The sequence below is a fragment of the Scardinius erythrophthalmus genome, assembly GCF_964197995.2.
Source record: "Scardinius erythrophthalmus genome assembly, chromosome: 8".
In the NCBI taxonomy this organism is placed as follows: domain Eukaryota; kingdom Metazoa; phylum Chordata; class Actinopteri; order Cypriniformes; family Leuciscidae; genus Scardinius; species Scardinius erythrophthalmus.
Window position 1 is genome coordinate 5,257,752 of NC_138228.1, and position 25,593 is coordinate 5,283,344.

Here is a 25,593-nt window from a genome sequence, read left to right on the forward strand (position 1 = left end):
TTAAATCTAGTGTTTTGCACGTTTCTGTGATGGTTAGATTTTGGGGTATACGGTTTGGGTTAGGCCATAAAATATAAAATCGATGCAAGTCTATGCAATGTCCTCATTAGTGAAACTAACATGCGTGTGTGTGAGAGAGAGAGAGAGAGAGAGAGAGAGAGAGTGTGTGTGTGTGTGTGTGTGTGTGTGTGTGTGTGTGTGTGTGTGTGTGTGTGTGTGTGTGTGTGTGTGTGTGTGTGTGTGTGTGTGTGTGTGTGTGTGTGTGTGTGTGTGTGTGTGTGTGTGTGTGTGTGTGTGTGTGCGTTTTTTAAAACTTTGCATGCTGGATGGACAGGGAGAGTAAGGGTTTAAATGTGAAAGAGGACACGCACACCTGGAAGCAGAAGGACAGAATGAGATGAAGCAGAGCTCTGTACCTCCATATCATCCATTTGCAAGAATGTAAACTTTGTTTTTCAGGAAGGCGGGGAGATCAGTCTGTCACCCCCATCCTACAACTGTCTATCCTCTCAGCCCAAAACCCCTCAACCCTTTGATCTTCTGCCTGTGCACACTTGCCTTTCAACGTAACCAGTCATGTTTCGCAGTGAAGAACTCGGCAAATAAGTAGCAGTTTTCCAAATCACTTTATTTGCCACTGTGGAGTCAAGATTATATTTGCCTTGATTTTCAGACTATCATGTCTTATATTCTTGTATAAACACAACTGTATACAACTTTTGTATACCAGCTCTGGAAGTATTTCAACAAACTGGAAAGTTTGGTTATTTAAAATAAAATAAAGTCCAACTAACATTAGTAATGGATTAACTAACAATGAGAAATATATTTGTTACAGTATTTATAAATCTCTGTTAATGTTAGTTAATAAAAATACAACTGTTCATTGTTAGTTCATGTTCGCTCAGGTCAATGAAATAATATTTACTAAGATCACATACCAAAGTAACATTAATATCAATAAATGCTTTAGAATTTTTTTTCACTGTTCATGCAAATGGTACAATTTCAAAGAAAGTTTAACATTGACAGTAGGCCCTACTTATTGCATTGTCACAATCCCAGTAGTGAAAAGTAAAAAAAAAAATGTTTTTTTATTATTGTTACTTGCATAAAATGTTAAACCTGATTTCACCAAGTACAACATGTTCCTGGATAAACATCTTTGTTGATTCTAGAACAACATTCCAATCAACCAATCAGATCTGAGGGACAAGTTTACAGTTTATGTCAAGTTTATTCTTACAAACCAGGGTTAGGTGCTTCTACATCATTATTATTTACTTATTTCCCTCTGATTTTAGGGATAACTTATGATAACGTAGGACTACATTTTTGGACAGGAATGCTGTTCCAGGATCAACAAAATAGTTGATCCAGGAACATGTCTGACTTGGCAAAATCACGTGACCCGTGGTGCACATGAACTGTTGTATTCCTAGCACGTATTTTACTTTTACTATTAGCTTTTAATTTGGTACCAGTCCTCATTTCTTCGTTATTACAAAAGTTAGGCAACTACTATCTATCTAGTACCTATTAATATCCCAAACAGCCTAACATTTATTTGACCAGTTACAATAGCTTTTTAGTTGTCGTATGTTATAACTAGTCGGAATGGCTAGTAAAACTTACTAGTAAGATTAAAAATCTGTAAAATGGCTGGAGAATTGATTTACTGACGGATGTCGTCGCTTCCAGGAGTTTCTGAAACTCTAGCAGCATCGTGTGGAACACATTGGCACTGCAGACATTTGTATTTTCTGGCAGATTTGGGAGCGGTCTGCTTCAACAAAACAAACAGTGATTGGATAATAAAAGGTTTCACTGAGCAGCCCGATTCGACAGAGTACGTATTCCCCGCCCACTGAAATACTCATAGCGGATTACTATTGGTTGAATTCAAACGCCCGCCCAATTACCGGTTTTTAATAGGCTCAAAGGTAAATATGGGTGGGCAGAATCTTCCAGAATCTAGCGGTGTGGTCTGTGACGGAAGATCTTTTCCTAACAGCTAAAACAAAGAAGTAGATAATAGTTTTGGGGGTTTAAGTTCTGAATACAGGCTTTAAAATATAGGATCGCGTGTAACTGATGATATCTGAAGCTGACTGAAGCAGTGAATAAAGCGAATATCTTGTCACGTGAGTGAGCGCATGTAAATATTGGCTAGCCGTAGCAATCAAGCTTTCAGTGGATGACATGACAACTGTTCTGCACAGACATTGCTGCATGAATACTAAACACACATTTGATTTTCAGCTCGACCACACACACACACACACACACACACACACACACACACACACACACACACCACATTTTGACTTTGCTGAGTAACTGAAGATGGACGGGAGTGTGACAGTCATCAGCAACCCCACCGTGTCCGTGCGGGTGACCAGCACCGTCAGCTCCTTCGAGATCAACCGGAGATTCAACCGAGGCGTGACGATCGCAGAGTTTAAGGTGCGGCAGTGCAGATATGCGTCATGTCCTGCTCTTATTATGACCTAGTAGAAATATATCAGACGTCACACTAAGTTACATGTGAAATTGCCTATTGCAGGAGACAGTATGTTGTGCTGTGAAGCTTTGCTTTCTTAAAAATGCCCATATTTGAGTTAAAAATGTCTAAACAGATTTGCTACGTATTTTCTAAAGCTATGGATGTAATGTGACAACGTAGTCAAATCACAGGCAAGAACATTACTCTTGCTTGATTGCTAATATTCAGCATAACAGCATTTGCGATTGCGAGTGTGGTATTTTATTATCATTATTATTTTTTGTAGGGTAGAGTTGCTCTGTAACAATTGTGTAAAACATGCAGACTGTCCATGATTTAAAAAAAATGGCACTCAGTCAGATCAAATGTGAAAACGTTGTACCATTAGGGGTAGATTTTGAAACCCCCAAAAAGTTCATTCATCCATCATAAAAGTAAGGGTCTCTATTCTTTAAGGTTCTATTACTCTATTATATTGCTGTTTTAGTTTAAGTCTAACTGAACATGTGCATTTGTTTTACAGAGTAAACTTGAGCTGATTGTGGGAACCCCAGCTGCCTGTATGGACCTCGATCTGTTCAGCACTTCAGACAAGTTCTTACAGAAGCTAGACAACAACGAAGCCCTGCTCGGCTCCTATCATGTGGATGATGACTGCAGAATACATGTGGGTATCAATTCCTTTCTGACACACCCCATCTACACAGAAAACGAGTGACATTACAAAATTGAAATGTGTAGATGATCAAAGCTTCAGAACTGTGCTGTTCTGGATATTTGGCATTAATAAAGATGTAATTCTTCTGCTGTGTGCAGGTGACAGACCGCAGTGGTGCGCAGAGCGGAGAGTTCACTGATTTGTCGAAGGTGGAGAAATTCGAGATCTCTGATGATGCCTATGAAAAAAGGGCAGGTAATCGAAACATGGCATCAAATTTCTGCCTGCGACACATTTGATGAGTGATTTAAATGTATAGCAACTTACAGTGACTGCTCAAATAGTCAGTCAGTCATGACGTGGCTCTTTTTTCCGCATTGACATACACTACCGTTCAAAAGTTTGGGGTCAGTAAGATTTTTAATGTTTTTAAAAGAAGTATCTTCTGCTCACCAAGGCTGCATTTATTTGATAAAAAAAAAAAAACAGTAATATTGTGAAATATTATGACAATTTAAAATGACTGTTTTCTTTTTTAATATATTTTAAACTAATTTATTCCTGTGATCAAAGTTGAATTTTCAGCATCATTACTCCAGTCTTCAGTGTCACATGACCCTTCAGAAATCATTCTAATATGATGATTTGATGCTCAAGAAACATTCATTATTATTAACAATGTTGAAAACAGTTGAGTTACACATTTTTTTTTTTTTTTCAAAATTCTTTGATGAATAGAAAGTTCAAAAGAACAGCATTTATCTGAAATCTAAAGCTTTTGTAACATTAAACACTACCGTTCAAAAGTTTGGGGTCAGTAAGAATTTTAATTTTATTTTTGGGGGGAAATAAATAAAATAAATCAATACTTTTATTCATCAAGGATGAGTTAAACTGATCAAAACATACAGTAAAGACATTTATAATGTTAGAAAATTTTCTATTTTAAATAAATGCTGTTCTTTTGAACTTTCTATTCATCAAAGAATTTTGAAAAAGATTTGTACTCAACTGTTTTCAACATTGTTAATAATAATGAATGTTTCTTGAGCATCAAATCATCATATTAGAGTGATTTCTGAAGGATCATGTGACACTGAAGACTGGAGTAACGATGCTGAAAATTCAACTTTGATCGCAGGAATAAATTAGTTTAAAATATATTAAAATAGAAAACAGTCATTTTAAAGTGTCATAATATTTCACAATATTACTGTTTTTTAATTTTATTTTTTAATCAAATAAATGCAGCCTTGGTGAGAAGAAGATACTTATTTTAAAAACATTAAAAATCTTACTGACCCCAAACTTTTGAACGGTAGTGTACATCTCAGTGAAACATGTAGCCTTGCCTCTATCAGTTGTTTGCTGATTGGATTGAAGCAGATCGACTAAATGTGAGCTTGCAGTTCGACTGTAAGAAAGGGGCAGTTTTAAGCAGATTAAACGATTGGAGAAGTTCTGTATATGTCAGCAGAGAATCTATCATTTCGCCGGAAGACCAAGTTGACATTTCGATAAAAAATAATGAGGTAAATAAATATACATTTAGGATGAATCATTCACAATTACCTCAACATGCATTTAGAAAAAAGGTGAATTCTTCATCTCATGCTGCCTTTAAAAATTTCTTTAACATTTACGTGTGATGTGATTCTGTGATACATTTCCGATTGGATTTTTGTTAATCAAGTGTTTCACTGCTTTAACCCATGAAATACAAAGTTCCAATAAAATTAAAGGACAAGTTCGGTATTTTACACGTAAAGCCCTGTTTACAGATCGTTTCTGATGAAATAGAACGGTTAAGATTAAAATTTGGACACATGCTGCTGTCCCGAGAATTTTAGGTTTATTTCGCTTTCCCCAAAACCTCTAGAATGGGTGTATAGGTGCACTCGAACAATCCTTCCTAAAACGCATTAAACTTTCGTTTACAAAGACGTGAAACTCACCGAGTGGTCAGGGGTGTCCACTGATATGCTCACACAAAAATCGCTGCAAAAGATGCTTTCCAACAGGTTTTATCGTAGTTTTTGTCCAACTCCATTGACTTGTATTGAATGTGCTGTGTGAGGTATGGTATTACTCCGCCGCTTCTTCTTCTGCTTCTGTGTATTCAATGAAATGCCAGCGGTTTGCTTGCAATTGGCAAAGGTGCATTATCGCCACCAACTGGGCTGGAGTGTCTATTATTCAAGCTCTCAACGGAAGAATCTACGGGTGTGAGACGTTTGGAAAAATAGATTTTACGACGAATGGTAAAACACCTGATGGAAAGCATCTTTTGCAGCGATTTTTGTGTGAGCATATCAGTGAACACCCCTGACCACTCGGTGAGTTTCACGTCTTTGTAAACGAAAGTTTAATGCGTTTTATGAAGTATTGTTCCAGTGCACCTATACACCCATTCTAGAGGTTTTGGGGAAAGCGAAAGAAACCTAAAATTCTCGGGACAGCAGCATGTGTCCAAATTTTAATCTTAACCGTTCTATTTCATCAGAAACGATCTGTAAACGGGGCTTTAAGTGTAAAATTCCGAACTTACCTTTTAAGTCGCCCAAAACCACTAAGAAATTTAGATCACACTTATTTAAAGTGCCTTTACCATTAATGTAATGTCTGTTCTCTCTACAATATGTTAGAAAAGCAAATACCTAACGTCTCAGTTTTCATACATGTCAGATTCGATACGGAGCTTCAAGAAGAATATGAAGCTGGGTCGTTTTAATGAGGAAAACCGGCTCAAGCAAGAAGAGGCTCTTGCTAAGAAAGAAGAGGAAGAGAAGGCAGCGGCTGAAGCCATCGCTGCTGGAAATCGCTGTAAAGTTGAAGTTCCTGGGCAACCCACCAAGATTGGCACTGTCATGTTTGTGGGTAAGCTCACCATCATTTCCATATCACAGCTCTCAGATCAGGGCTCAACACTAATGGCTTGTTTCCACTGAGCAGTACGGTATGGTAGAGTACGGTACGGTTCGGGTCTGTTAACCATGATCTGGCTAGCGTTTCCCAAAAGCATCGTTGGCCAACTATGGTCGCAAGTTCCGTCGTTACCAATAGAGTTCAATGGACATTGCGATGAACTTGCGACCATAGTTGGCTAACGATGCTTTCGGGAAACGCACCCCTGGCTAGCGTTTCCACTGCCAACAGTACCCTTACTTGATAGGCGTGGTGTTTCGATCGACGTCATTTTCGCGCGAAGAAGAACATAGTAAACTACAATGGATGACATACAGCAGATCTTGTTCTTGCTCCTCGACATGTTTGTCACAAGAAGACAAGCACCGACATCAGGCTTTTCTCAATATCAAGTACGCAAAGTTTGTACTTGCCATGTGCGACTCCTACATGCAAATGGTACAGCGCGTTCTTAAAAGCGTCACTCAGCTCGCTCTGCTCTCTCCGGTTATCTCTGTCACTCTGTAGGTACATTTTAAGCAACAATAAAATGAAATATGTTATAAAACACCACTCTGCCTCTTTTCGTTTTCATTGAAATAAATTAAACATTATAGGGACACAAATGTGGTTCATGCGCAACGCAGATTATTCACTGCACGTTATACGTTATTCTATTTATAACAAAACGAAATTTAAAACACAACCCTAACGTTACTTCTTTTCGTAAAAAAAAAAAACATATTCCAGGCAATATATGCATTTGTACAAATATTGCAATAAACATCAGTGATAATCTTGTAATAAAAAAATGACAAGAAACCATATTTCTTTTTGTAAAATTTCAGTTTTATCAATAATAGCCAATTTAAAAGTTTAAGTAAAAGGTACAAGAAGCTATACAATAAGAAATAAAACAAACAATTCAGTCAAATATCCAAATGTAATGCTAACATTACAACAGTAAAGTTAAATACAAATAGCCTATAATATGAAACTAAACTTAGCCCTCAGCCAAAACGATTGACAGGGAACGAATTATATATTCACGAGACCAAAGATCGCCCATTACGTCTACACAAGACGAATTATATCTCATGTTTAACCACTACCGTCAGCGGCGAACGTCAGAAGAACTAGCCGAGGAAAGGCTCATCCAGCCGGGAAACATGAGCGCCGAGCGCCCGATGATCGCATGGATCTCACAACCGGGGAAAAAAAAAAATCATCTTTATAAATAAACCACAGATTTGAGCTTTAAACAACTACATTCTCGCCTGAAAAAATCTTAAAATTACATTTCGTGACACAGTAACAGTAGTATTATATTAAACTGTATTAGGGCTGGGCGATATGGAGCAAAAAATATATCTCGATATATTTTGCTATATCTCGATATACGATATATATCTCGATATCTTTACAGGAAAAATAACCCCCCGAAAACTACTGCAAAAACAAATATGCCAAATACCACAAAGTCTTTTTTTATTGAAGTGCAAAAAGGTAGGCAGTTCATGTAGGAACAAAGTGCTTCTGCGACATTTAAAAAAAAAAAAAATCCCTGTATACAAAAATAATAATTTAACTGTAAAATAAAGGAAGAAATAATACATATTGCACTATTTTTAATAAACCTGTATAGAAATATCATTACTAATTTTGGCAAATAAATAAAAAAAAATGCCACATATCCCCCCAAAACTGCACAACTGTAGAGTAAAACATTAATTTAAAAAAAAGTGATAAAAATGCATCTAAAAATTGACATGATTGTTACAAAATCACACTGTCTGGGGCCTCTGGGGAACTCAGAACAACTGCTAGCATAAAGTTTAAGGTAAAAATAACTGCCATTAAATTACAGTATCTTACTACTATGCAATTAGATAAACTGTTCATTCATTACATCACTTTACCTCTGTCTTTATCCACCTTTATCCTCTTCTCTTCTTTTTGACACTGTATATAGCAGAATAGGTAACTTAGGCTAATGCTAATTTATAATGTGTCATGTAAATTCGGCCATCCGTCACAATCAGGAAACTTTCACCGTGTCTAGAGCTGGCGCGAGCTGCCAGGCCCGTTTCTACAGGGGAGCATGTTAAGTGTGAGTGTTTTAAGCGCCCTCAAACAAAAGCAATGCGGCGAGAGGCGACGCTACACAAAAAATTACCAACAACAACTGATCGCGCGCGCGCTGTTTCTGACGCACTTCAAGCACTCGCTGGGCGGGGAAAGATTGATGTGCCTGACCGGACTCGGGGGACTTGGTTGAATGAGACAACACGCGAGGGGAGGGGGAACAAAAGCAAGGAGGCGGAGGAGGGCGAGGGCGAGGGCGAGCGCGAGCACAACACAGAGAAGGCAAACAAGCAAATTGGCGAAATCAGAATTAAATATAAACAATATATCGATATATACGATATGTCAAAATCCATATCGAGTTTAAAAAATATCTCGATATATCGTAAATATCGAGATATCGCCCACCCCTAAACTGTATATTAAAAAATGGCGCTTCTTATGTTGTCAGTCCCCTTGTAGCACGCTCAAGTGACGATTCTCTGTCAACCAATCAACGTCCTGCAGTGAGTCTAGCTCCACCTTTTAGTACCGTTCCACTGTGCTAGGTACCCCAATGGAAGGGTACCTAAAAAGTGGTACGGTACGGTTCGGCATTTTGGTACCATTCACAACTTTTGATAGTGGAAACGCAAATAAATGCGTACCGTACCGTACCGCTCAGTGGAAACGAGCCATAAGGGTTTTTCTACTAGCCCGGTCGGTTATTAAATCATAACCTGATTTAATCCCACCTACTGCTCTGATTTACCATGTAATTGTTAGGCCTACATGTAATAGAGCCCAGTGATGGGGTAAATATCTATTAATAAATGTGAATTATATAGTCTATAAGCTGTGCGTTTGAGTCGTGAACCTGTGTTTTCAGTGTCTTGGAGAAATGCATAAAATTGATAAATAGACACTTAAAGTCGGCATAATACAGAAGTGTTGTGACTTGATTTTGTCCATCGGAAACTGATTGGATGGTTGTGGTTTGCTATTGGTTGATCGCATTTGAGTGACAGGTTGTCCCGCCCTCAAGCCAGTTAACGCATCATCGTATATCAGCATATCGCTGCAAGAGGCAGAGGAAGATGTGTTTAAAGATCATGAAGGCGCATGAATTTAAAAAAATAATAATAATTAAGTGTACTGACAAATAATTTATTATAAATACTGTAAAATTCCATTATAAAAAAAACTACAATAATTGTCCATTTTGATTTCATGGTGACTCCCAGAAATTTTCCGCCAAAATAAAAGCGCAATGGTTTAATGTTTGAAAGCAAAGAAATTAAGGCAGACATATTATTGTTCTGTAAATAAATTTGTATTATTATTATTAGGGGTGCAACGGTACAGATAGCCCACGGTACGGTCCGTACCTCGGTTTTTGGGCCACGGTCTCGGTTCGGTTTCGGTACATGTTTTGTGCAGAAAGAGACTGCTATTTCATCCCAAAAATATGTTTTATTTTTCTTATGAGCATAAACAGAATGTCACAGTAGGAAGAACATCAATGTATGGAATAATTTAACACTCTAGTCTGTACTGAACAACACTAAGTAATACAACCTCTTCAACTATCACTTATGAAAAACAAAATGTAAACAAACACACTTCAAAATATTCAAGTGGATCCCAATTCCAAACCTTGATAACTGGTATATGAAGTGATCAATGTGAAAGAAAAAGTGCACTTTTACCTTTAACAAACATAAATTAGCTTGTGCTTTGAATAAAAAAAAAGCAGAGCAAAATAATATAAAAAATAAAAATACTGCATTCAGGATACAAAGTGCAATGTTATTTACTCATCCACTATTGAGAGATTCTTGTGCAAAAAGATGAGTCTATCAACACTGTCTGGTGCAAGGCGAGACCGGTTGGCACTAACGATGTCCCCAGCAGTGGAGAAAATTCTTTTCAGAATGCCGCAAGCGCACCGTAGGTCACGTGACAAGAACCAACCAGAGTGCAGCTGATGGTTGCTTTAGCAATGACAGACGCCTCCGGAGCGCAACCGCCCTAGCGCTTTGGAAAAAGGAGAACGCGGCGCGCCTAGCGTTTTCTACGCGTTTTTAGGTGCGATATGTGAACAAGATAAGCTTAAAGCAAAAACTAAAAGGATCAGCGCGAACTCAATGGCAAAACCGAAGTCCCGCGGGACACGAGGGTAGATTGTACCGTGCAGGGCTGACCGAACGGTCCGGGATTTTACCGTGTACCGTTGCATCCCTAATTATTATTATTATTATTAAATAATATTCAACATAAAAATAGCTTATTTTACATTACAATAGTGGTATGGCAATAGTTTTGCATTTCTTAGTTAATTTGATTCATTTTTAAATAATAAAAGATTCCTATTGAATGGGAATACAAGCAGGTTTTCCTTCTATTGTGTCCTCAGCTGATCACATGACTGTTTTATTGCTTGTTTTCAGGTACGGTAGATTTCAAGCCTGGCCACTGGGTCGGTGTGAAATACGATGAGCCGCTTGGGAAGCATGACGGCAGGTTGGTGCTCGCTCAAGTTATTTATGTTTATGAAGAAGACCGGCATGTCTCAGAAAGGTTCTAATGTGACCCTTACTTGAACCTTATGAGAAAGTCTAACTGATGCTTCCTGTTTGTGTTGATTTAGTGTGAATGGGAAACGTTACTTTGAATGTGAGCCGAAATACGGCGCCTTCGTGAAGCCCCTCTCAGTAACGGTGGGAGACTTCCCCGAAGAGGACTATGGTTTAGATGAGATGTAAGACTCACTTGATGAGCAGTCAAGAAGCATCTGAAGGAAGATCCTCTTTCTTCAAGTCGTTTGACACCGTGCAGTGAGACATTGCTGTGGTAGAAGGTTTTCTGTCGTCAATGCAGATCATTTTGTTTTAGGCTGGTCTGGAAGAGATCAGCGCAAATTCTACTTTAATTTCCTGCAGGCAAACACAAGAAATGATCTTAAATGCATCTGTGCCCTGGCGACTGGAAGTAGTAAGGCAAAAGTGAGAACATCAGTCGAGGTCAGAGTAAAAAAAAAAATCTAGTTGAGCTCTTAAAGCATTCACTTGCATGTGGATTATTCATTATTGAATTCCAAAGTTCTGCAGCTAATTTGAGCCCAGGCTGAATCATTTTACTTCAAACGAAACCACAACAGAAAATGTTCTTCACGTTTTTTGCCAATTCTGTACAGTCATTCCTCCTTTTTCTGCAGCCTACTACATTCTTATACGTCAACATGACTGTGTTTAGGGTCTTAGTCCCTCATTCTCTTAGGCACTTTAGCGATTAGCTCACAGATGAATTGTAGAATATAGAATCCTGTGGCCTCGGTTTTCCATGGTTCTGTATTTTCAGTGTAAATGACTGAAATGTGATGAATTCTTGCCTTTTTTTGTGAAAATTGGCATGTAAGCTTTTTGATGCATGTCAAATTCACATTTAACAGAAAAGCCTTGTTTTTATGGAATTCTGTGTTTAGCAAAATCTCTGTGTTTCAAATAAATCAATACCAATTTTGGACAACCTGCAGACATATGCTCAAATTGTCTTTCTTCTGATACTACCTGAATATGCAGCATGGGACACATTGTACTGAAAAACACTGGTGAAGTACAGCCCTAAAATCTTGATAGCTTGTAGATGATAATTAACATTTTTTGGTTTTGGTCCACATGCAGTGATTGGTTTCACATGAATGCCAGTTGCTGCACTTCTTTAACAAATCAATGTAGAGTTAAAGGAGAACTCCGGTCAATTTTAACATTGAGCTCATTTTTTTGTAAATTTGGAGTGCTGTCAATACAGAGAACAACGACAAAAATCGGTGTTGCCCACACCGTGTTATCCTCTTTTTAAAATTTGCACCCTGTTGACTTCAATGGGGCAAGTTTTAAACCTGCTTTTAGCCTCTTAACATCCTTGATGTGTCATTACAAGTGCCCAGGTCATGTGAGTGATTCCTACGGAGTGAACGCGAGTCAATCTGACTGCAGTAGATGTGAAAGATAGGGATAAAAATGTTTATTCAGCCAGCGCAAATACCTGTATTTACATCCTGTTTTCGGTCGAAGTCCATAGTAATCGATTGTCGAGTTCACGCGCGTGATCATAGGTACTAAACCAATGCGCGTGAACTCGACAATCGATTACTATGGACCGAAAACAGGATGGTTTTGATTTTAGTCAAAAACATCCTGACCGATATTTTTTTTTTTTTTTTTTTTTTTTACCGATTTTTGTCGTTGTTCTCTGTACTGACAGCACTCCAAATGTAAAAAAAAATGAGCTCAATGTTAAAATTGACCGGAGTTCTCCTTTAAAAGTAGAAAAGCTGGACATTAGACTAGGCACAAACATTGATTGCTGGAGATTGACATGCTAGAAAAGTGCTGGTATCTCTTCCTCAATTCATTACATGTTTTTGTCTTGATTTCCAAATATCCACACGGTCTTAAATCAAGATACATTTACTTGAGAAGCAAAATTATATTAAGTCTTTGTTTTTTGAAAAAATAACAAAATTAAGTGGCTAAGAAAAATAAAGATGAATTCATCATTCATGGAATTTCTGGTTCATTTAAACGTGTCTGAGTGCACTTATTTTTAGCATAGTCCTCCCTGATAGCACACGTACATCACAGAGACGTCTATTTGACGTCTGCATTTACATCTGTAAGATGTGTGTGTGTGTTTTTTAGAGTGTTTGCTCGTCTGCAATATGTGTCTCTAAGACGTTTCCTGTCAGATGTTAATAGACGTTTAGAAAATGTCTTTTAAGATGTTTATGATTTAGTGTATGTAAAGATGTTTTTACACAGCAGATGTTTCCCTGATCAAGCGCTCTTTAGCAGACATCTTAGAGACGTACTTCTGCTCTCTGACTTTATTTCCCCCAGATTGTGATGATTTGTAAAAATAAAAGAGTTTTAAATCACTGTCATTCTTGCTTGCATATTACTTAAAAAAAAAAAACAACAACAAAAAAACATCTAGGAGTAGGCTGTTTTAGAGCACACACACACACCTCCTGATAAGACTACCTACCTAGTTGACAGTTTCAGTTGCTGTTGCTGTCAGCATCAAGCTGTGCCGGTGTCTACTAAAACTGGATATTAAAGTCTAAATTAAGTAAAGATTTATATATAACGCGTTTCTCTGAATGACACCAGAGGCAGTGTGATAATTCGTCGTCGAGAAGACAGACTAGGAGAACTAAGCTTCTTTTTCTTTCTTTTTTTTCGGTCGTCATGACTGTCGTTTGGTGTGAGACTGCAGGACTTTAGTTTATTGGCAAAGAAAATGAACCGCTGTTTGTGTTTAATCCTTATTAAATCCTGTCTGATTTTGTCGTCGGGTAAGTTTCTTAATTGTTTATTTTGTTTATAAGAACTTGCATAAGAACTCTGTGGAAACAGCGCTATATAACGGAAATTGCGAGAGCCTCCATTGTGTACACGTGTACATAGAACATTTTGGTTCTGTCTCAAAAGTGAGTGAGCTGCCTACCTAGACCACAGGCTCAGACGCAGTGTATAAACTGAATCTGTCTTATTTAGTAGTAATCGCAAAGAACGTCTCTATAACTACTACTGCTCATACTTACTTTTGTTATCTAACCTAAAGTCACAAGGAAATCAGAATCGACAATATTGCAGTAGGCTGTTTATTATAAATGATTCTCCCCTGCACATTTAAAAATAAATAAATAATAATGTTCCTTTTAATCAAATCTTTAATCAAAATGTACGGAGCCCCGAAGGGGACATCGTGGTGGAAATGTCAATGCTTTTGCGTTTTCTCGAATTTTTTTGCGTGGGATCTATGCTTTCTTTAAAGATATCTATTTTTTTTTACACAATTTCTACCCGATAAAATATTTTAGAGCTCGGCATAATTAGAAAAAAATGTTTATTCACTCTGTAAATGCTCACGGTCTTATAAGATCTTATTTAAAAAAAAAAAAAAAAACATCAGGTCTAGAAATCACACTTTTAAAATTAGGCTGCCTTATTTATCTAGGTTTTTCAAGACAGTGTGTACTCAAAAAAACTTCAAAAAATAAAATAGTAGAAAAGTTGTCGAGGAGGTAAATGAAAAAAGAAGTATCTGCATTTTTTGTATTTAGTTTGGCCCTATTTTAATGCTTGTTTTGTCTTATTTTGATTAATTTCCCCCTAGTTTCACGGGCGAGGCTTAAGATAGTCCCAGACTACAATGCATGTTTGAGTTGTTTTAATTAAAAGAAACTTGCACTGAGATATATTAAAAATATGTGCTGTTGTTTTGTCTCAAGATGCACACCAGTAATGTATTTTTTTCCGAGGCATGTTTATGAAAGCAACTTAAATATCCTAATTAAACTAAGGCCTAATCCTGGTTTAATATAATCCCTGTTTGTGAAAGCAAGCCTTTAAATCATCTAGAGGCCCCCTGGTCTAAGTAGACGGCTCACTATGGGAAGTCAACAACTGACTATTATATATTCTCAAAGTACACCATATGAATCTCTTAAATCACAAGTTTTCAATAAAAACAAAGATTGCAACATTCCCAAAGTTGTGGGCCAGATGTGTGCTATTGCAGCAACATCTTACACAACACTATGAAAGTAAACTACTAGTGGCTTTTGTTGTAATAAGAACCAATAAAATGCTTTCCTGCTGATCTGTGTGTTGATCGCCATTCAGCCCTGAGAGCTGTCCAGACTCATCCGGCTGAAGGAGAGACAGTGACTGGATCAAACATGTCCAAAACAACATTAGCCCCTAAAGCTGAACTCATCGCCTCAACTAAACCGTCTCTGAACACTGAGCTCAGCACAACAAAGAGCAAACACCTGATTTCTGCAACTACTGGTACAGTCTGATTTCATTCATTGATTTGTTGCACTACTGTTTCATCACATGTGGTTTCCTTCATTATAGTCAAGTTACATTTAATAAATTATATTTAACAGGCGTTCCTCCTAGTATCCCAACTGCAGGTTTTCGGTTCCACGCGGGTAGTTTTGTTGGCGGGATGGCGCTGGCCATTATCGTCACACTGGCTGTGACTCTGGGCTACAGGTTGGCCTGCTCTCGACGGGAGGTGCGCTACAGAGCCATGTGAGTATCATCAGAGATCTCTGTTTAGGTGTGTTCGACTTTAAGCAGTGCGTGTCGTAGGGCATCAGTAAAGCGAGAGTGATTCAAGAGCATTCATTCAGTGCAGTTTCTCCACAAGCTCTGATGACAACTGTTTCACGATTGGTCTTATTTATTGTTGACAACTTTCATGTTTATTCTGACACCATAAGTTCCACGCTCACAAATCAGTGTTTTTTATAACAGCCCTTGTAATGTAATCGTATAATATTATACACTGCCTGGTCAAAAAACATGCACCTCTTGATGGAAATAGCATCACAACATTTATTTCCATCAAAAGGTGCATCAATTTTGCTCAAGATCTTGTATTGACAATGCAAGAGTCCAGCACTCTGTAAAGTCTCTGTAAACATCCCAAAGATTTTTTAGTGAATTTAAGCTCTGGACTCAGAGGAGCCAATTCATGTGTAAAAATGATTCTTCATGATCCTCACAACCATTCTTTCACAGTTTGAGCCTGATGAATCTTGACATTGTCATCCTGGAATATAGCCATGATGTATCTTCCTACATGGTTGTTTAAGAAATGAAAAGCTACTCAATCTTTTAGAAGAACTGTTGCCAAACATTTAACATGCTAGAAACATAATAATCACTGCAATAATGATCCAATCATAGACTCTTAAGTCATTGGTCCAATCATTGGCATTTGCCAATTTAAATCCAAACAGCAACTTTTTTTGGGCAGGCAGTGTCTATCAAAATAAAACTGATAAAAAATATTTTTATTGGTATTTAAATAGTATGTTGAACATTATTCTTGTACAAACAAGAACAAAGTATTGAATGAAAAGTGTTTCTGTTGCTACATGAAAATGGCTGAAACATCTGTATATTTGACAAATATTGCCCAAATTATAGCCCAAGTCAAACACACCTATTGTTTTGTTCAATGTTTTTTACATTTACATGATTTCTCACTTAAAAAAAACATGAGGATATCCAGATATATGATGTGATGTGTTTGTGAACCATGTACCTATTACTTCTCAATTATGTATTACACATGCCATGTTACGTGTTCATATGTAATAATATAACCTTGCTAATATATATTTCATGTCATTCAGTGAGGAACATGATGCCATCATTTAAAATGGAGCCACTGAGGAAATACAGGCTAGTATTGCTACATGCTAGTCATGATCTGAAGAGAAAGTTTTCACTTGGTTAATATGCATATGAAGCAGTGATGATGTGTTTGATATACTGTAATCTGAAATAGGTTGCCCTCTTTAAGCAGCTTTCACATTTTAGAAGTGAATATTTGAACTCAAGTGTGTTTTCAGTGATTTTTCTGTGTAGTCTAATCTAGTATTTGTACTTAAACTTGACTATCTTTGCTAGTTTGTAAAATTTAAACCTGTAAAAGTCTTTTTAAAGAGATATCAGAGGCACATTATTTTGACAATTTTGGTTAATGTTCAGGGATTTTTTAGAAGTTTATGGTATTTTTGTATAAAATATGTTTTTTAATTTTTTTTTTTTTTAGATGTGTTGAAATTAGTTTCATGTATGGTAGTGAAAATGATCTAATAAAGTAGTTTAGTCTAATGCCTTGGGCTGCATGTTGTACATTTTCCTCACACACAATTTACAAATGAATGTCTTCTAATATTGTATGCTCATAATGCACAAGTATATGATTAAAGACAGTATCTACCAAAGTATATACTTTATTCCAGGCCAATTTTAAAGTAATATGTAAAGAGATATAATGTAACAGAACTTAAGGTTCTAAGGTACATGCACATACATTGATTTAAAAAAAAAAAAAAAGCAAAAAAAAAAAAACCATTAGATCATAATAAATGGATATAAATTCATTCTGGGTGCATTTAAAGAAATCTAAATACCAATCCATTAACTTGTGTGATTAGTACTACCACTACAAAAAAAGTAAACAGTTACTATATATTCTGAACATTTGCACACTAAGCAAGCATAAAATCATGTTTAAGTGACATACACATTTTAGTCAATGTTCTATAAACGTGCAATACCATAACTGTACCCACAATTCATAAAACATTTTGTTGCATTGCTCTCTCCAACACTGTTTTACCCCACTAGAGTCTGCCATCAATACTATGTTTGCAAAAATAGATATTTCTCTTATCTTGTCTTTTTCTCCTCACCTCTAACATTCATTACTATGGCCTAGCTTGCTGTTTTTGATCATAAAATTTGACCATAAAAATGTTTGCTTACTGAGGCAACTGAGTTATAGACCTTAGCGGTATTATTCACCCAAACAGACCACAGAATATTATACTCATAAAATGTCACCTTTAAAAAAAAAAAAAAACACAATACAAAATGCATTTAGTGTACGGGCCAGTTATTGAGCTATAGTTATGTAGTGTAAAAATAACCATATTGTAAACAAGAGGAGATATTCAAAGTATATTACTTGAATGCAAAGAATCCGCAGTGAATTTCCTGTAGTGTTCTTCTATAGTGAAATAATGTAAACCAAGGTAACCTGCCTAATAATGTGTCTTTAGTACTGACATCACAACCAGCAAAACAGGGCCTGTCAAATCTTGCTTCATTAGAAATCTCCTCACTAATCAATTAGACCTTTTCTCATTAGCTTATGTTTTACGTGTACATAAAGGCATGATCGATTTTTTGTGTGTGTCATCCATTAAGAGAGAAAAAAAAAAAAAAGTCTTTGGAAGCCTCGTCGAAGAAATCCTGACAGAAACGATAACTGATTGTTTCCATTAAAGTCTACTCTATCATTCATATCCACAGTTACCAAGTCAAATCCAAGCTAACAGCTAATCTACAGCACTAACCATCAAGACATGCTCATCTAGCCATCTAAACTTATCAGAACCTTCCACTTACTGCCGATATCCATCTCAGCACCAAAACAACATCAACATAACTGGCACAGACTCTACTGGAGCTCATATCAGAGATGTCTGTCTGTTGAGCAAAGTGCCCTTGGTATTTTCTTCCTTGCTTCCGGATGAGATATTTCCACTAAAACAAGCAAGTAAGCAGGCACACATCAACTGAGATACTAAAATCGTAAGATAAAAAGAGATATCGGTAACAAAACCAAACGATTCCCCCCTCAGATTGATTATGAACGACAGCGTCCATCTTGTCAGTGATATCTGTCAATCATTTCATGCACTCTTGGAATAGTTGTATAAATCCGTTAAAACAAGAGCAAAAACAGATCTGATTTGTTCTTTGATCACAAATGAATGCCATAACCGTCAAGAAACTAAATCAGGCTTAAATAAAACTAACACACAAAGAGGCTAGGGTTCTTTAAGGAAAGACAAAAAAATTAACCCTAAATCCCAACATAATATTTTTTTTTATAAAACCTTTGAAAGAAATATACTTTGATTAATGAAGCGAGTAAGTAAATGAAAACGTTTTCAAATTTGATCTATGATCTCTAGTGTAAAAAGGACAGGATTTGTTTTGTCTGAAGGCACTTGATTACACAGTTTCTAGAGTGATATTGCTGGCACAGCCAAGCAAGCAGGATTCGTTTAACCAAAGCCACACGTTGAAACCTTTCAATCCCGATCCCATCGGAAAACAAAACAAAAAAAAACACGTACAGACGACCTCCTCGTCGCTTTTTGGTTTCTCAGGCTCATCACTGTATGAGGGGAAAACAGTCAATTGTGGCTGAGCTGAGATCAGGGATGTTTTGAGTCACAGAGGTTGATTTAGGGTTTCATCTGTCTTTCTCGCTCACTCTCGAGGAACGCCCGAGCCCATCGGCCCTGTTCGCCCAGCGAGGAGTTCATGAGGGGAAACGCAAATTCACATGCTCGCACGCTGATCGTACAGTACAGCCGTGGTACGTGTGAATACTTGTCTGTTCATGGGCCAGCCTTGAGGATGCAGACATGAAAAAAAAAAAAGACATAAGAAAAAAAAAAAGCACAAAAGGACCAACGGTTAAAATACCTCTGCTTTTAAAACCAATTCGGCCGAACGTAGTGAATGGAAGATAGGAAGAGAAAAACTGTTTCATGTCCAAGGAGGGTGAAATGTCTTTTCTTTTCTCAACTCGAAGCATCTACGCATCCTTCACAGATTGGATTAGGCAGCAGTTCAGCGTGTTGGAAGAGAAGGCGTAGTAGTAGTGCTGGATTCAGGCGCTCTATAGCCAGGTTAGAAAGTTCTCCTTGTCGATCTTGGTCGCCGCCAGCACGGACTCCATGTCGTTGAGTATGTCGGAGCTCAAGGCCTCCTGCAGGCTGGGCATCAGCTCCTCGCCCTCCACCGCCATGCTCTCCCCCTCCAGGGTGCCCAGGTCCACATCTGTGCCCGGGATGGCGTCTAGGTAGTCGGGAAAACGGCTGGGCTGTGTCGCCATGGAGCTGGGGCCGAGGGTATCGCCTGGGAGCGAGACATTTGACTTAAAACTCTACTGATATCATGTGTTTGGTGTGATTGCGATTATTGTCCTTGTGAGGTACCTGTCTCCATCTCGTCCACACTGTTGAGGAAGTCGTCTGGGGTGCGAGGGACGCTGTAACTGCTCATGCTCAGGCCACTGTCTGTGCTCTCGTCTCGGGAGTGATACGTCCCACTGCAACACCATTAATGACACACACACATTTAAAAGCTTGCTTAGACAAATATGTGGACCACAAAACCAGTCACATGGGTCAATTTTTTTAAATTGAGGTTTATGCATAATCTGAAAGCAGAATAAATAAGCTTTCCATTGATGTATGGTTTGTTAGGATAGGACGATATTTGGCCGAGATACAACTATTGAAAATCTGGAATCTGAGGGTGCAAAAAAAAATCGAAACATTGAGAAAATCTCCTTTAAAGTTGTTCATTTATGTTCGCGATTGTGCTGCATTCACTTACAAAAATAAATGTTTTATATATTTACGGTAGGAAATTTACAAAATATCTTTATGGAACATGATCTTTACTTAATATCCTAATGTTTTTTGGCATAAAAGAAAAATCGATAATTTTGACCCATACACTGTATTGTTGGCTATTGCCACAAATATACCCGTGCGACTTATGACTGGTTTTGTGATCCAGGGTCACATATGTAAACTGTACAGTTACACTACTGTTCTAAAGTTTGGGCTCAGAAAGATTTCTTGGTTAAACTTTATTTTACACTGTCCTTGTTACACATTACATGTAGTTCCGGTAGTAATAACTGTAAATTATGGGTAGCACTTTATTTTACAATCCTGTTCCGCATGTAAATATATAGCATAGTATGTACTATAACTAGGTACTAACCCTAAACCCACCTATAAACATAACCTTAACCCATGTAGTTACCTTATATTACCCAGTACTATCTTGGGTAAGTACACCAAGTACACGTACTGTAAAATAAAGTGTAACCAAATTATGCATAATTACATGCAACTATCCTCTAAACCAAACCCCAATCCTAACCATAAGTACATGTAGTTATTATCATTATTACTCAATACTTAAATGCAACAAGGACACCTTAAAATTAAGTGTAACCGATTTCTTTTGAAAGAAATTAATACTTTTATTCAGCAAGGATGCATTAAAGACGTGTATAATGATATAAACGATTTCTATTTCAAACAAATGCTGTCCTTTTGAATGTGCTATTCATTAAATAATCCTGAAAAAGATGCATGACAGTTTTAACACTACATTTTTATATGGTGTACATAAAGTACATTTTTCATGATTTCAATTTCACATGTGATTTTTTTTTATATTATCATTTATGGTAATTTGCCTCGCACTGGTATAAATAATCTCGAAAAATTTGAATATCGTGCAAAAGTTATAATTTTGACGATTATGGCTTACAGCTTATGAAAACCCCAAATTCAAAATCCCAGAAAATTAGAATATTACATGAAATCAATAAAAAAAAAGGATTTTAAATAAAGAAATGTCGGCCCTCTGAAAAGTATAATCATGCATATGTATATAGTTATATATACTAAATATATTAGTTTCACCTTTTAATTTGAATTACTGAAATGCACAAACTTTTGCACGATATTGAAACTTTAAGTTTCACCTGTATTTCATGTCATGTATTTCATGTTCACATTTTTGGGAAAAAATAATTTGACCACCACAAAGACCAAGTCTACGAAGAAGACCAAGTCTGGTCTTAGATCAACACACACCAGACTATTTCTGTCTGACCACAAACTCAGAACAAGCTAAGAATATAACTCTAAAATCCAGTGCAGATCACTCAATAAAAAAAGGCTCTTTTTGCAAACTTTTTTTCTAAGTGAAAGTGTGTTGAATCTCACTATTATTGAGAGAATGAGCGTGTAGACTTTGCATTAGCTAAAACACAAGAAAGTTTAGTCTATTTCCATTTGTGTTCCTCCAAAGTTTTGAAGACTTGTGTAAATTATGTACAACCATTTATACAGTACCTTAACATAAAAATCCCTCATTTCCAAAGCTTTGCCTCTTAACCTCTGTACAATTCTGCAGATTAACTGCTAGTAATGACTGCTCATTCTGCTACTAACTGCTGCAGGAGTTTCTGCTTGTGTTCCTCACAGTGGCCCGCTTTGAACTGCCTTTGAGAGTCATTGTAAAAGGTGTTGTTTTGCTGGTGGTCTGAGAAAAGCTCTCTATAAATAGCAGGCAGGCAGTTCAGCACAAATAAAGAGGGCAGAGGACATGCTACAGTGAAGGAAAATACAGCAAGTTTCTCCTAATTAAGAGAATGAAATGTGGCTTCAGTGCATGAGAGTCGCTGGATGAATGAGCTCTTTGTGAGCGCAGCCGAGGTGGGGAGGTGGGGAGGGGGGGGGGGGGGGGGGGGGTGGCCTTGTCCAAGACCGAGACCACATGTTCTCACGGCCGCCTTGCTATTCACATAAATCCCTTATCTGCTCTCTCATGTAGGAGAGATTGATGTGCTCGACTGCCACTGGGGGGCGCAATTCTCTGCAAAAGCTGCTTAATATAGACTGCTTTCAACAGCTTCTCCATCAGGGGTCACCAATGAGTGTCATTCCAGCAGAAAAAGCACACATGATGCAGCCAAACATCTTTTGTGGGAAGGTTCATGGCATTTATGTGCCTTTGCACCATGTGCAAGTTTCTCTTGCATTCATGTGTTGTGCGTGCATGAGTTTGAAGTGCCTTACCTGTTCAAGAAAGGGTCAGAGCTGTTGGTGGTCATGTTACGGGCGTCTTGGCCCATGCCGGGTGAGGACACTGGGTTTTGAGTGCCGCCATCCTGCTCCATGCTGGTTGGAAGCTGGTTTCTCAGGGCGAGCTCCTGTACGCACGCACAGACAAAAGAAATACGTGTCAAAGTGCGAGATTCACAAAGTGAGCAGACTGGGTTTGCAGGAACGGAAGCTCGACGGAAGACGAAATGAACAACTTTCTTTGGAATTACTTCAAGTACAGAGATGAGCACGGATGCATTTTTCAACTGAAGAGAAAAGGACAGAACAAACTATACTGGTTTGCTTTCAAACCACACAAAACAGTGAGGTGTGAAACATAACATAACAAACAAAAAAACTTAACCTACAAGTTTCACTTAGTTTCCTGTATCAGCCGCTTGTGTTAAATAAAAGCCTTTCCCATCCAACAAGTCATGAGTTACAAATCTGGTTATCATTTGTCAATGGATTGTGCAAGATTGTCGACATTTTTTTACAGCCTCAGCTTAAACGGGTGGTTTGCAGAGTCTCACGCGAAGGTGTGTGTTTATTGCACACCATTTAGGGTCAGATCTTTGTTTTTTATTACAGACTTCCTATGACTAATTGAAACTTAAATACTTTCACAACTTTTGTTGATTAAAGGATAACTCAACAAGCTGTCACAGCATGACATCCACACTGACCCTATCGACTATACTCAACTTGAGAATGATTCATTCGTCACATTATTTAAAAGAAATGTCTTTCTTCTTTAGTTTTATGTGCCAGAGTTAATGCGTAAACTGCTATCATTTAAATAGCGGTTTTCAAAATCAATGCAGAGGGTTATGAAATCTGGATCAATTACAATGCATTCTGTAAATCTAAACTTAATTTGAGTATTTTTTTTTATTTTTTGTTAGTTTTAAAATTCAAAGTTTAGTTCCAGTTTTTTGGTTAAATTGGTTTTTAACCAAATTTCAGTAAGATCAGTATGAAAGTAAATATATTTTGAACTTGTTAAATATCTTTTTAATAGAAAAATGTGTTATAATAGAGGTAGAATACAATTTTACGTTCGCTTTGATTTCAATAACATGCAATATCATGGGTGAGCGATTCATTATAGGATTTCCAGCAATAACATCAATGTCTTTAAGTGCTTTTGAAGGCCTATCTTTATTAGTCTTTAAAGTGAGCTGCTTCTAGCCTGTAAGATCATCCCTGAAGATCTCTGTTTATTTAGTTTTCCAGCAGGGGGGTCTTGCAGAACTGAGTCAACACCGTGTTTACATTCCAAAGCAGGGGCAGCTGAGCAAAACCTCCTCCTCCTCCTCCTCCTCCAACCTTGTGCAAAACACACACACGCCATCTATACAGCGACTTCAGATTTAGACCCTACACTATATGTAAAGAAACAAAGTGTAATGGGTTGTTTATCAGATGCATAAGCTGCAAAGTGGACCAGACCTTGTGCCAATAGTCAAGGTCTGTCAAAACAACCAGCATAAGATTAAACGTCACGGTACATTACAAACAAAAATACACAGTGCAGCTCAGGCCCATTTGAGCAGTGTGTGCCCGTCTACATGCGAGGACAGAATGTTCTGACAGGTGTGTGTCTGACCTGGGGTCTCTGGCGGAGGAGCTCTTGCTTGATCCTCAGTCTCTCTTTCTCCATCTGGATCTGCTGCAGTCTGATCTGGCTGTTTCCACCCATTACTCCACTCTGCGGGCTGGAGGGCAACTGGGAGCCTTGCTTCACTGGAGCACTCTGGGAAATTCGCTGCTGGTTCATAGCTGAGGACGCACAATAAATTATTTTAAGAGGCTTTGTTCTCTCTTGTTATTGGCAATAAAAAAAATGATTAAAGGGATAGCTCACTCTAAAATTAAAATTAAGTCATCATTTACTCAGCCTGGTGTTGTTCTAATGCCGTATGCCCTTCTTTCTACTTTGGACCACAAAAGGAGAATAATAAAAAAAAAAGTTCTGCTTGTGCTCATCCTAGTGAATAGCGACTTTAAAAAAAAAAAACACACACACAAAAGTTTGACAGAATGGTCCCATGCGACACGTGTCGTATATTCCAAGTGTTCTGGGGGTTTACCATAGGCTTTGGTGAAAAACAAACTGAAATTGAATGTATTATTTAACAAAAATCCTGACCTTGGCCATTAGACATTTTTGTGAGTAAATGATGACTTAATTTTCCACTAGAAAATATACACAATATGTAAATAAAATTGGCATTATAGTGTATATAAGCAATACATTGACGAATTAGCATCCGGGACTTTCATTATACACTTATGAAGGGCCAAACAAGAAATAATGATATGTGACATCTGAATATATACTTATTTTTTAATACAAAGTTATAATTCTCAATTTATAAATATAAATCTGAATATTTATCTATAAATCTAAATATGCAGTTATAAGTCTGAATTCATTTAGTGAGTCATTTATCACATTCAGACTAATGACCATATATTCATCTCGAATTACAATCTATATAATTACAACTTAGATTTATATATTGAGATTAGTATCTGTATATTCAGATTTGCATATATACAGTATATTCAGATTTGTATCTATACATGTATACATATAACTAAATAATTGAATTTATAGTCATATCTTCATTATATACTCATTATTTAGTCATAGAAAGATGTATTCGGATTTATAAATAAATATTCCGATTTCATTTAATAATTTCCTGTTTGGCCATTCATATACATTGCATATTAAGAAAAGAAATGATGTATACAACACAGGGCATAATAAAAGTCCCATCAATGTAAGTGAATGGAGAAATGCGTATCGCCACAGACGCAAACACAGAAACAAATGTTTTGGACCATAGGAGGTGGGGTGTTACAGTAATTGGACCAATGAAAATGGCTGTTTACTTATGCACTGGGGCCACCAGGGACAACAAAGCCGCGATGGTGCTAGCGTTGTTATGCGCGAGGGAGCCCCGTCTTCCCCGCTTATCCTCATCGCCATTCAATCACAGTGTGTTTACACTACCTCAGGCCTGAATGAGTCTCCTCTCTCCTCTCACCATGGGAATCAGATCAGAGACTCACCACGCCTCACACACACCATCCCCCACACCGCCTGAGGCGTGGAAGAGTGTGTGGGAATGTGTA

General features: G+C 37.4%; 3 protein-coding genes across 4 annotated transcripts in view; 2 read left to right on the forward strand and 1 right to left on the reverse strand.

Moving 5' to 3' along the window:
• The first annotated feature begins 1,933 nt into the window (after nt 1-1,933).
• tbcb (tubulin folding cofactor B) lies at nt 1,934-11,666 on the forward strand. Its single transcript, XM_081372802.1, has 7 exons — nt 1,934-2,144; nt 2,263-2,466; nt 3,030-3,173; nt 3,323-3,419; nt 5,850-6,041; nt 10,583-10,655; nt 10,783-11,666. Exons 2-7 carry the CDS (start codon nt 2,347-2,349, stop codon nt 10,895-10,897), a joined length of 741 nt encoding a protein of 246 aa, XP_081228928.1. The 5' UTR covers nt 1,934-2,144; nt 2,263-2,346; the 3' UTR covers nt 10,898-11,666.
• Nucleotides 11,667-13,157: 1,491 nt separating this feature from the next.
• Nucleotides 13,158-16,952, forward strand: tmem123 (transmembrane protein 123). Its single transcript, XM_081372806.1, has 4 exons — nt 13,158-13,491; nt 14,825-14,992; nt 15,094-15,241; nt 16,354-16,952. The coding sequence occupies exons 1-4, from the start codon at nt 13,437-13,439 to the stop codon at nt 16,376-16,378; spliced, it is 396 nt and encodes a 131-aa protein (XP_081228932.1). The 5' UTR covers nt 13,158-13,436; the 3' UTR covers nt 16,379-16,952.
• yap1 (Yes1 associated transcriptional regulator) overlaps nt 16,943-25,593 on the reverse strand; it is a 36,476-nt gene continuing 27,825 nt past the window's right edge. For both annotated transcript variants that reach the window (XM_081372804.1, XM_081372805.1), the window contains 4 exons: nt 24,056-24,228; nt 22,420-22,553; nt 19,747-19,859; nt 16,943-19,666 (listed from right to left, as the gene is read on the reverse strand). In XM_081372804.1, coding sequence (XP_081228930.1) covers nt 19,428-19,666; nt 19,747-19,859; nt 22,420-22,553; nt 24,056-24,228 — 659 coding nt within the window. In that variant the 3' untranslated portion in view covers nt 16,943-19,427. The remainder of the gene's footprint in view (nt 19,667-19,746; nt 19,860-22,419; nt 22,554-24,055; nt 24,229-25,593) is intronic.